The sequence below is a fragment of the Rattus norvegicus genome, chromosome 3 (genome assembly GCF_036323735.1).
Source record: "Rattus norvegicus strain BN/NHsdMcwi chromosome 3, GRCr8, whole genome shotgun sequence".
Classification (NCBI taxonomy): Eukaryota; Metazoa; Chordata; class Mammalia; order Rodentia; family Muridae; genus Rattus; species Rattus norvegicus.
Window position 1 is genome coordinate 57442468 of NC_086021.1, and position 12887 is coordinate 57455354.

A 12887-nucleotide genomic window follows, 5' to 3' on the forward strand; every position below is an offset into this window, starting at 1 on the left:
TGACATGTTTACATTTCATTAAACCCTTTCAAGCTATTCTAATTTGAGCGTGCTATCTTTTTTTCCTCTTCTGGTAGAATCACTTCCTGCCACTGAACTTGTAATTTTCTGTGCCTTTGACAAATATCAATGTCCATTTGCCTTTTAAAAATACTGCCATTGAATCGTGCAAGCGTTTTTCTTGAGCTGGAAGCTCGTGGACATGAATTGTAAATGATAAAGACAGGGAACAAAGTGGAACTTGAATCCTCTCAGCTAAGGCCAAAAGCAGCACTAACTTGAAACTCTCACCATGACCTGCAGGCAAATTATAAGAACTTGGGTATTTCCCTAAAACCCCCAAATCTCTTTCTGATGTTCTCCAGCACTGAGATTTTATTTCAATTACATTTTTATGGATATATTATCTTTTTAATCCATCATCGACTTGGGTACTTCAAACTTCATTACAGAGCAACATCAAACAAAACCTTGAAAGAAACTGGGTAGCAAATTTGATCTCTAAGCAAATAAAGGTCTAATATTGGGTCTGAGAGCAATACGTTCTCTATTCAGGAAATCCGCTGCCAAACGCCATATAAATATATAATGCAGCTACCTTTGGGGAGGTGTCTAGATGTTTTAAATATTACTGGCCCTCAGAATTTGGTATCACATAAATTAATGTTGCCCTAGAAGGATAGGTAAGGAAAGTTCTAGCTCCAGTTGAAACAACTGTGCCATTCTGAGAAAGGTGTCTAACCTCTCTGGGTCTTGGGATTTTTAACTACAAAGGTGAAGCTGAGGATTGGTGCAATTTTGGCAATTTTTGTTGAAAAACTAGCAACAAATTATTACTACGGAGTAGGGGAACCCTTCCTATGCTCCCAGAAACAAAGCCCAGGTAAAGCTCCTTCCTATAGTCAAAAAATGTCTTATGGTTTTATTTTTCAGATTGAATGTGTTGAGCTAATTCAGTGTTTCTCTCAAGCAGTAAAGAATTTGTTTAAATATAAGAACATTTTATAACAATCACAAATGTAAATAAATCTTAAATTTTGCTAATCATCTTATCCAGCAAGCCTGTCTACAGAAATATTTTGGAGAAATGTTTCCCTGTGTATACAAATATTCATAGAAAAAAATGTTAAAAGTCAGTCTTTCTCTGCAGGGTGGTTGAATGAAAACTCTTCTAAATCTTTATCAGTGGTTGTAGGAATTTAGATAAGAAATGTACCTCCATAGACTCCCATATTTGAATACTTGGTCCCTGGTTAGTAGCACTATATGGGAAGGTTGGGGAACCTTCAGGAAGTACACCATTGAGGGGTGGAAGTGAGGAGAGCAGGCTGTGAAATTTCACAGCCTCACCCTGCTTCCAGCTTGCTCTCTCTGTTTCCTGTGTACGGAAGGAAATGTGATCTTACAGCTTCCTGATCTGGCCTCTGGCTTCCAGCTACCCTGCCGAATTATGGACTCTACTCCTGGAACTGAAGGCCAGGATAAACTCTTCATTCCGTAAATGGTGTTTTATGATAGTAACAAAAAGAACTGAATTTCCTCATGACGCAAGCACACTACAGCCAGTATGTCTCCCAGGTTACAAAAAAGAGCCAACTGGCATACAAAATATCTGTGGTATTGGTTTAGGTGTTGTAGTAGGATAAGATTTATTTTGATATTATTTGTATTTTTTAATTGCATGTGTGAGACATGCATATATAGTTAAGAGTATTTTTCTAAACTCCCATGTCTGTCAGCGCATTAGGGAAAGGACTGCAGAACACCTTTTCCTGCAGGGTGGTTGAATGAAAACACTAGTGAATTAATGAGCATGACCAATGGGGAGGGCATGGGTGTGGAGGTTCTCAGAGAGAGTGAGTGTTCCTACTGCCCGGTTTCCTATTATTTCGCTTTTCCCAAAATATTTCATTTCACTGAATTGAAGATGTAAAGTATTTTAAGAGTTAGTGTGAGATTATATACAACGGTAGTTAAAAACACTGCCAGTAAGACTATGAGGCATCATTAGTTTTAAGATATGGCTCTTGGATATGTTAAACCTGAAAAAATATGGATAAAAATCAATAAAATACAGTGTATTCTTCATAAATGTTAAAATCCGAGAAGAGATTTACACTGGTACTCTAAAAATATGCATAATGGGGACTGGAGAGATGGCTTGGTGGTTAAGAACACTGACTGCTCTTCCAGAAGTCCTGAGTTCAAATCCCAGCAACCACATGGTGGCTCACAACCATCTGTAATGGGATCTGATGCCCTCTTCTGGTGTCTGAAGACAGCTACAGTGTGCTCCTATACATAAAATAAAGAAATAAACCTTTAAAATATATGCATTATGAAACCAGAGAGATGGTTCTATAGTTAAAACCATTGTTGCTCTTGTACAAGACCCAGGTTCAGTTCCTAGCACCCACACCAGATGGCTCACAACCTCTTGGAAGTTCAATTCCAAAGCATATGACACCCTCTGGCCTCCTCAGACACCTGAAAACATGTGGAGCTCATAAACTCCTGGAGGCACACAGATATATAAATATAAACTCATCTTTATAAAAGAAAATGTGAAAAATAAGTTCTTAATCCCATCACTTGAATCAATACAGCCATCGAGTCAAATAGGTACTGAGACATTAATCTCTGAGGCATCATTTGAACCGGATGGCATCAAGCTATCAATAATGAGTCTTTGGCAATAGACTGAGGGACCGATATGTTTGCTCGCTCAGTACTTTAACATAATACTCGCCATATTTCCCTATCATCATAGATGATTAATATCAGCTCCAACTCGTACTTATTCAGACACGATTTAAGGGAATATTTGAGGGGCTGAGCTCAAGTCAAGAATCCCTCTTGCATTTCTATGGCGTTTGGGTATAGTTACTTTTAAAAGGAGTAACTAGTTCTTAAAAAGAATCAGTGTCTCCTAGAACTTACTATTGTTTTGTATTTAGTTTATTTTTGGTCTGAGACCATCCCAAACAATAATAATGATGATGAACAGAACAAAAGTTTACAAAAAAAATCTGAAAATATTCTTAGATAATGGCAATGCATCCTATAATCTCAGCACTAAGGATTTGAAACCCTAAATCAAACAATTTTAAAATTTAAATATATATATATGTATATATATATACATGTATATATATACAGCTAATACTTATATTATTATAGTATACTTATAGTATTGATGCTGAGTCATGTCAATCGCAAAATAGTTATTCAAAACATCGTGTATGCCTACACTCTTAATGTCCAGATTAGACACCTTTGTTGGTAGGAAGGATGATTCAGCGTGCAGTTCCAGGGCTAACAATCACGTGTTGCCAGCTCAGGCTGCTGAGGGCCGGAAGTGTGATACAGGAAAGGGGAGGAAACGAGCAACCGACGAAGCCTCTTTGTTGGAATCTGGAGTTAACGTCTTACATAAAACATTTGCTTTCACAGAGTGCACATGTACCACACACACTTGCTTCTTTTAAAGATCCTGGAAAAGCCAACTATGCAGATTTAAGGCCCACACACTGACACCTTACTCAATGTGTACATAATGCCATGGTAATTGATCATTTCAGAAAGCAAATGGCACACAGTGGTATTTGTATCCCAAAGGAAGAAATGCTTATCCACAAGCAGAACATAATTCTAGATGCAGAACAAAATCTCTGAAACCATCTCATCAAACTTCACTTTATCCAAGAGAATTGAGTGGGAAGATAAAGGTGCCTGCCCAAAGGTATCCTTAATAAGAGGCCAAGGCCAAGTCTTCTAAACCCTGATATTCCCTCAAGGATACTCTATCATCCCCTTTTCCAAAACAAGACTGGAGTTAACTGTAAGATCTCAGAAGAGCAGTGACTTCTACCTGTCTGTTTCTATTAGCACCCAGTATATGGTTTTGCATTACTGCTAACTTTATGCAGAACACTTTGCAAGAATATGACATTTGGTGGGGACATACACATGGGCATAGAGACACAGGAATAGATTCTATAGGATTTTGTGTGAAGCACTGTAAAAACATTATTCAAGAGTGCTAGGAGGGGCTGGGGATTTAGCTCAGTGGTAGAGCGCTTACCTAGGAAGCGCAAGACCCTGGGTTCGGTCCCCAGGTCCGAAAAAAAGAACCAAAAAAAAAAAAAAAGAGTGCTAGGAATAAACCTAAGTTCTTGATAGGAACTTGTGTGGTAAGGGGTATACTTAGTCCAAATCAGAATGAACATATACATATATATATATATATATATATATATATATATATATATGATACTTATATTCATCTGAAGGGATATATATTAAACAACAATTTTCAGAACCACTAAGATATCAGTTTCATTATTGTTTATGCTACAGAGACAAGGAAATTAAGGCACAGAAAGCTTAAGAAACATACCCAGAGTTGTCTTTATCAATCCCCATCTCCCAAGGACCCAGGGAGATATTTGGAAGGAAGGCAGGGAGACTATAAGAGCCAGAGGTGTGGATGGCTCCAAGAAAACAGCATCTTCCAGACGTAACTGTTCTGATATGCATATGAACTCACAAAGCATGTAACAGTGTGCACAAGACCCACACAGGTTCAAGTCTGACAGAGTCCCAGCATGGAGAAGGAAAAGTGGACACAGGGTCCCCCATGGTTCTTGGTTAAGATGCTATCTTCCATGGGTATTTGCTGGGAAAAAGAGGAAATGCTTTTTCTTCAGTGGAGTGTCACTGGGTGAAATGGCCACACTCCTTGGCAGGCCCCAGAAGTACTTAACCATCTTGATCAACAGACTCCATGTTTTATGGGTGTGTGCACGTGTGTGTCTATGGGTAGGTACATGTATGTGTGTGCATGTGTGTGTGTGTGCGTGTGTGTGCTTTTTGTTATGCTTTATATTGTTTTATTATATTTTGTTTGGATTTTCCCGTTTTGAGGGAGAGAGAAAGAACATGAAGTTGGGTGGGTAGAGAGGTAGAGAAGATCTGAGAGGAGTTTGGGAAGGGGAAAGAACATAATCAAACTATAGCGTATTAAAAAAATATTTTAAAAAATGAGAAAGAAACATACTCAGGGCCACAGCTAAGAAGAGGGTAGCTAGACTCAATCCCAGGCACTTTGGAACTAAGGCTCCTCTCTCAGCCACAACATTAGTAGACTACATTATTGTCTGTTCTAAAGCAAAAAATTAAAAAGAAAACTTTACATTTTCATAGTTAACACCTATGTTCAGTGTAAAAGTAAAACAAGAAATTAAGTTTTACAAAGACTTAAAAATACTGAGAAACTCTTTAAGCTACAACCGTATTGTTCATCAAGAGTTCAACAATGCTAATGAGCATGGTGACACTGAAGATCAGAATCCTTTTCCAAATGATGCTCAAGCTAAGGGGAAAGGTGAGGTCCAGATGTAATAGAAATTGTTAAAAGGCAAAATCGGAGTCTATACCACAGGCTCCGGACAGGGGTTGCCGATATTCACGTCAGGGTACACTTCCGTGCCCACAAACGCAAAAGAAAATCCAAAACGTTCCCATTTGTTTTAGTTGTTTTGTTTTGTTTTTAACAGTCTCTCTTTAGAGCCTAGGCCAGCCTCTGAACTCACAATAATCCTTTGCCTCGGCCTTCTGAGACCTGGATCTACATGCAGGAGCCATGACAGGCTGCTTTAAGTGTAAAGCTTTTAAATACTTCTACAACAGATAAAAAACAAACAAACAGAAAGTCAGGAGATGTGAAATACTGACAGTGGATACATATCTAAGCCCACGACTAAAACTGCACACTGATATTCAAAGACCAGATAAATATGGAGTGAGAGCAAGTTCTAGTCTTAGCACGCGCGAATGGCTGACAGCCTTCTGGTCTACCTTCTTTCTATAAACCAGTATGTGCTGAAAAAAAAAAAAAAAAAAAAAACAGCAGCAGAGTTTTTCCTCAGCCTCACACTGTCCAAAGTCTGAAGTGGTTCAAAGCCCAGGCTATAAACATCAACAACTCCCTATTTGCTGCCATCATTTTATATAAACTGTAAACTCTCCTGGGTCTGCCCATTCAGCTGTGGCCTCTGGGGCCCCGTCTTCCATGCATAAGGCACATTTCGTCAACTCCATAACTTAGGCAGCTGCAGGTTGCAATCCAGGGTGAGGCTGGGGCATCACCGAAAACCTGGCACAAGTTTCTGAACACACATGACCAAAAGCCCCAGGATCTAACATGTAATGAATGTAATGAATGGATGATGGCTCTGGCAGCACACTCCCCTTTGCATGGTGCAACTTGACTACCGCCTTGGACCCAGCATTCCATACCCCTGCCATGCCACTTGATGCCAATGAACCTACCTGAAACACCTCGGCACGGGTTCCAAACGACCTCGGGTTAGAACCTGCAGGCTTTGACAGTACATATGAAGCCACCCCCTCCAATGAGAGAATAATGATCTAATTACAGAACCTAGACTTTGAGCGCTTTTCTAATATTCCTCAGCATGGAAGTTTCCAATCAGCAGCACAGTGCTAGAATGTGTTACTTTTGTAATTGCTATGTGAAGTTGCTAATGAGTTTCATTTAAAATTTTTCACATATATTTTGTCTTGGGATTTCCAATAACTTCTGAAATGGTCCTAAATATACTTCTGGCATTTTGTTCTATGCCTTTGTGTATCCCCTAGGATTTCATTGTTTTGTACATTGTTTTATGTGTATGGGTGTTTTGCTGGCATGTATGTCTCTGCACCACATGAGTACTTGGTGCCTGCAAAGGCCATAAGAGAGCATTTGATCCCCTAAGAACTGGAGTTAGAGACAGACATGAGCTACTATGTGAGCGCTGGGAATCAAACCCAGGTCCTCTAGAAGAGCAGCCAATGCTTCCAACTACTGAGCCATCTCTGCCACAAAAAGGTGTCACCCACCCCCATCTCCTTTCCTTCTTCCCTTGTTTGTTTGCTTGTTAGTTTGTTTATCTTTCTATGTACCCCTGGCTGTCCTGGAACTTACTATGTAGACAGGGCTGACCTTGAACTCACAGAGATTCACCTGCCTGTGCATCCAGAGTGCCGAGATCAAAGGCGTGTGCTATCAGGCCCAGCTTGATTCTTTATATAAAAGTAAATGGCAGAAATGAACATCAGGATGCGGTCTTTTGTAAAGACCCTATGGAAAAGACAGGGAATCTCTCCCTTGAGGTTGAGTCCTCGGATGCTACAGAAAATGTAAAAACTAAGATTCAGGTTAAGGAGGGAGTTCCTCCTGATGAGCAAAGGCTGCTCCCTGCTAGTAGGCAGTTGGAAGACGCCGTACTTTGTCCAACTGCAGCATTCACAGTGACTCCACCCCTCACCCTGGGCTGAGACTCCATGGTGGTGCTGAGAAAAGGAAGAAGTCTTTCTTTCCCAAGAAGAATAAGCATAAGAGAAAGGTTAAGTTTGCAGTGCTGAAATACTGTAAGGAGGATGAAAACGCAAAATTAGTTGCCTTTGTCAGAGTGTCCTTCTGATGGATGTGGTACCAGATATTTCATGGTCAGTCACTTGGACAGACAGCACTGTGGCAAGTGTTGTCTGACTTAACTGCTTCCACAAACCAGAAGACAGGTAATAGTTAACAAAAAGACAGGAACAGAAAAAAAATTAAAGATTAAACAAGTCCACTCATTTAATAAGTATTCAAATTTGATTTGGTCTTTAATAGATGGTGAAATTATATGTATAGCTGAAATTATATATAATTTTTTTAAAACATATTTTAAGCATTTAAGTCATTCTGGATTTTTTCATGTGTTTGCATGATTATGCATGTGTGGACATACAGGAGACAAAGGCAACTTTGCAGAACTATTTCTCTCAATCCATCTTTATCTGGTTTATGAGGATTGAACTTAGATCATTAGGTCTGTACACCAAGCATTTTTACCTGCTGAGCCATCTTGCCAGCCCAAAACACTGTTTGAAAATACATTTCTTTATGATTTATTATCAGTTATGCTCTTAAATTGTGTGTCTACTTTTATGTATTTATATACCCAGGGTTGCAAAGAATTTCTCAAGCAAAAGGGGGCCATTGTAATGTGGCTGTTAGAATTGCTGTTTTCACAGCCCCTGTGGCTGGTATAGACATGCTAAAAACACCAAAGCCTGCCTGGTTAAGGGTACAGCTCTGTGGAGTTTGCTGGGTCTAATTTTCCACTTAACTCCGCTGATACACGAGTGAAATTATGATATAACTATTGTTTGAAAGGACAAATGGGAGAGGCAAGACAAGACGGAAAATGATTATCAGTGCAGTTACGTTCTCTGTTTCTCTCTCAGTGGCCTTGGTTACCTGGAGAAGGTATGTTAAGGAGATGGAGAACAGAATGACAAGGACTATCAACCCAATCATAAAGTCATTGAAAAAGAAAGACTGAGGCAGAGGGAAACCTGTGGGCCCTTCACCTTGTGATGGATTTACAGAGTCACTGCCTACTTTCTACTAAGTGTCACAGAGTAATGTGGCATTTACTGAGGACGTACAACTGAGGTCACAGTGCTATAAAACTCTGGGCTCAATCATGCTACACTGTGAACAAGAAATGCCCCTCAAGGAGCTTCTTTGCCAGCACTTTGGAGAAGTGGCTGGATTCTGAGGACTCTTATTCTAACCAATGGAGTCGTGTCTTCATGGATTCATAATATAATGCTATTATCAAGGTCACAGGAAGGAATTTAGACCTAGTTGAAGGAAGTAGGTCACAGAAACTATACCCTGGGCCCTCCCTGTCTTCCTGTTTTCTCTGTCTCTTGTCTAGTGTGAGGTGAAGATGTTCCTCTGTCACACATCACTGCCACAATGATGTTCCTCCCAAGCACATGAGACCAAGAACCCTCTAAAACCATGAGCCAAAATAAACTCTTTGAGTTGTTCCCATGGGCATTTCAATGCATAAATAAATAAATAAAATAAATAAATAAATAAATAAATAAATAAATAAATAGTGTGCCATGTCCCATTTTAACCTAAAGAGGAGAAAAGCTGTCGGGAAAGAATACAGAGACACCCTACAGGGCTGATGTGATGACTGAGAGCTAATGTGCTCGTCTGTCACCCCAAAATAAAAAGCGAACAAGAAAATAGCAGGAGGGACAAATTCATGGCCTCTGGTCAAATTTATGGACTTTCTCTCTTAGCATCATCATAATTTAATATGGAAATCATTTCTATACATATTTAAGAATTTATAGGAATTTGAGTGAAGAAAAAGGCGGTGCATCGTTTACTTCTCAGACCCTCAGTTACAACCACGATAGCTCAGCTAAGTATAACAAACGCATCTCTCAGTCAGATCTCTCATACAAACCATAAAAGCATTCAATTTACTTCTCTAGCTGTGGATGTCAAAACCCCGTCTTTAGATTCAGTTACAGACCATTTTTCATTCTCTAGAAATGGACCATCAAGACTCTCTGCCCCAGAAGCATAAAGGCCTTTGGTCTGCTGGTTTCCAAGAGAAGTCCAAACCTGAGTAACTCTAGGACATTTTTTCTGAAGGCCCTTAAAACACATCGACCCTCGGTTTGAAGTTTATCTTCCTCCTTAAGAAGCACAAGGACATAACTTCATATATAAAACAACTTTGAAATGGAACTCCTTCACTCTGTTCTAGAGTGTGGCTTTTCAACCCTCTTGGGTACCTTTACTCACATCCAAAGCAGTTAGCAATTTTCCTTCTCCAAACCTCTGGGCTAGAAATCTGCCGTTCAGTACCAGCCATCGGTTAGCAAAGCATGAAGCATGTCCACATAGGAATGGGTGTGATGTAAGAGACTGCACAGTACATATGCACATGTGGGTGCACAGACATTTAGACACAGTTATATACTTATTGAAAAATTATCTTCAAAAATTAACATATAGTTATCCTTAGAATCGGCATAGTACAGACATTTAAACACATGCTTTTACATATGCATTCAAACAAAACATTATAATGGGTACAATTTTCTTTCCCTTTATCTTTCTCCACTATAATATCTCTAATGGTATTGATAACCACTTCATGTTTCCTTTCAGTCTTTGAAGAATGTATTCCCCTGTGTAATAAATGCTTTGTATCAAAACCCAATTGTCTTTCTCACTGAAAATGGCCAAGTTTCTCCCTTTAGATGCTTTAAAATTTAGGCATTTGGAAATGGAAGCTTAGGGACATGAAACCAACTACTGGGTATGGTTAACCCTAGCTTCACTTTGCGAAATACGCTGAGAATCTCTACTTCCTTGAAGTCATTCAAAATTCTGTGTGGCTGTGCCAGACACTGTCTGATCAGGCTGGTGTCAGAGTTTGTCTGCTTGCCGTTTAGTCAGGGGAGGACCACACTTTACAGACCAGGATGTAACACGGCAGCAGGCTAAAAACAATCTGTTCATAAGGATAGGCACTGACAGTCGAAAGCAGCATGTTATAATTAACTGTCAGAGAGTAGTGGGTCTCAGGCAACTTTTTCTGCTCTTTGACTCTGCTTATTCATTCTTCCCTTTAAAAAAGAAAAAGAAATCCTTGTCATTATTTGTATAGTTGAGCCACCAGGACCTGTATTATATACCACACCAGGAAAAGTGGGGTTCTGGATAACACTTACACAGAAGCCAATGACAGCCTGTGTTCATGACCCACTGTAAGTGGCCCAGTGTCAGCATAGACACGTCTCAGTTACAGACTGGATTATCTGTGCTAAGGAGACCCACAGAGTAATGTGGGCTGTGGTGTAGCTCAGTGATAAGGGTCCTTGCTTAGAATGCACAAGCCCCTGGTTTACATCCACAGAAACAAACAAAAACATGAAGTAATGTGACAGTCTATGTGAACGCCCCTACTCTGTGAAAGGTCTTGCTGGGGGCCACTGAGTGACCTTTTGTATTTTCGCATACTTAGGGATGCTCCTGGCCCTTCAGTACCTGCCTGGTAACCAGAGCAGAGGTTAACACACCTGTCCAAACAGACTCATCAGGACTAAAGAATCTGTTATGGGCTTACTAAACCATCCCGGTAAGATTCTCTGTCTGTTTTTACATGTAAAGCGACAGACAGAGGCTACAGGCTTCAGACTTCAACCTAGGGCCCTATGAAGATACTATCTGTGTCTATCTATGGGTCAGACTCAAACAAAAATAATGACCATAAAACCCAGCCAAACAAAAAAAAAAAAAAAACCACCACAGTGTTGAAATCTCTCAGACCATGGAGCCAAGACGTGCTGACAGTGTCTATACCAAGGTTTTATTTTCAGAGTAAAACATCTGTCTGCAGGCAAGATGACCTGTTACATACTCACTACATGGACACACTGACTGGAAGCATGTCTGATAAACTGAGTTCCATACACCCCGCAAGATCTGCAGTAGCACAGTGTGGCAGGGGCTCCCCAGCCCCCCCAAGAGGACATGCCATTCTGAGCTCTTAGTGCCTGTCTGTCCTCAGGTTGCAGCTGGCCACCTACGTGAAGCCTCTCCACACCTCTCTAGCAGGCCTATTCCAAGAGCTCTGCTTTGATCTGGGCAAACCCCACACTTACAGCCATCAATGCATTGGCACTGAGAGAGACTGCTGGGGATGTGGCACTCCAGGTGTGGCTTTATCTGGCACTCCACCGGCTCAGCTATTTAGGCCTAGTCTTCTCCATTGGCTTGAAGCTCTGTTCACACCATCTCAGGTAACACATCACATTATTCTTCCTTATAAAAACAAATAAACTCGAATGAGCATTCAGGGTCAGGTCAGCCCTCCGAACATCTCCGTCTTCCCCTCTGATTTATGTAGCACGGTTTCCATCCCCACCCCAAGTCGCTCCTCCGTCTGCCCACCTTCGCACCTCTGTGGACGTACACAGCCCCAGGAGCTCAGCCTGCTGGCCACCACTGAGTCACTGGGAACACAGCACTGCAGTACCTAGAGCCCTACCCCGCCATCAGCTGGAGCGGTAAGTCAGGCCACCTCGCTCTTCGCTTCCCACCCTACACAAAAATCTGCTGTCCCGAGAGGCTGGACCAAGAGGAGAAACAAATGTTTCTGTACTTAGAGTGTTCCCCCCCTGACCCGGTGCATCTGCAATTTACACAGTTCTAGAGAACAAGGAGCTCTGTTCACATTAGTTCCTAGGCGACTCTGCTGCTTACAGCAGCTGGCTTCTAAAAGCGTTTCTGGAAAGAGAGACAACAAACTCTGATCCACTTCCAACACTGCCCAACTTTAAAACCACGGTCAAAAATAAAACTTACAACTCAACGAGGCATCAGACGTTTCATAACTGAGTGTGGAGACAGAGTGTAAGAAAATAGGCCTCCTGAAGAGCCCAGCTGGGAAGCTGCTTGACTGGACTCCTAATAGTCTCTTCCATTCCTCAACCCTACCTGCAAGAGCAGGCCTCCTTGACTTCAACCCCCAAATATCACAACTATAGCCCCTTGCAAAGAAGTGACAGTCAGGTCTTTTGAAGCACACTAGGTGAAATGCAGAACGAGTTTGCAGAAGAGTTAGAGTTACAGCTAACACAGACAGGAAGGGAAAAGAGAAAGCCTCACGAGAGCTGAGGGCTGTTATCTTTCATGGACAGCAGTTATGATGCATACATCTACACTGACATATGCCATAGGGTTCTCTTTTTTTTCTCCCTGTTATAATCTGTTTATTGGGTGATTTAGCCAGAGACCCTTATATAACACATTTCTGTTTTGAATGTGGCAACATGCAAGGCATTATACTCATAAAATTCAGATGCCCCATTGCGTGTCCCCTGGGCAACCCCTCATCACTCTTCTTCGCAAGAGATGCAGAAACAGGTGCTGCCCCTAGCAAGAGTAAAAAGAAGAATCTAGCCATCAGCTTTAACCTCTGTGGTCACTGGACAGCATACTATGCTAC

General features: G+C 41.0%; 1 protein-coding gene across 4 annotated transcripts in view; it reads right to left on the minus strand.

The window, feature by feature from the left end:
* Positions 1–12887, minus strand: part of Cacnb4 (calcium voltage-gated channel auxiliary subunit beta 4) — a 262372-nt gene that overhangs the window by 126568 nt on the left and 122917 nt on the right. The window contains exon 1 of one of the 4 annotated variants that reach the window (XM_006234173.5): positions 11542–11698. Coding sequence (XP_006234235.1) covers positions 11542–11547 — 6 coding nt within the window. The 5' untranslated portion in view covers positions 11548–11698. 4 annotated transcript variants of the gene reach the window in all.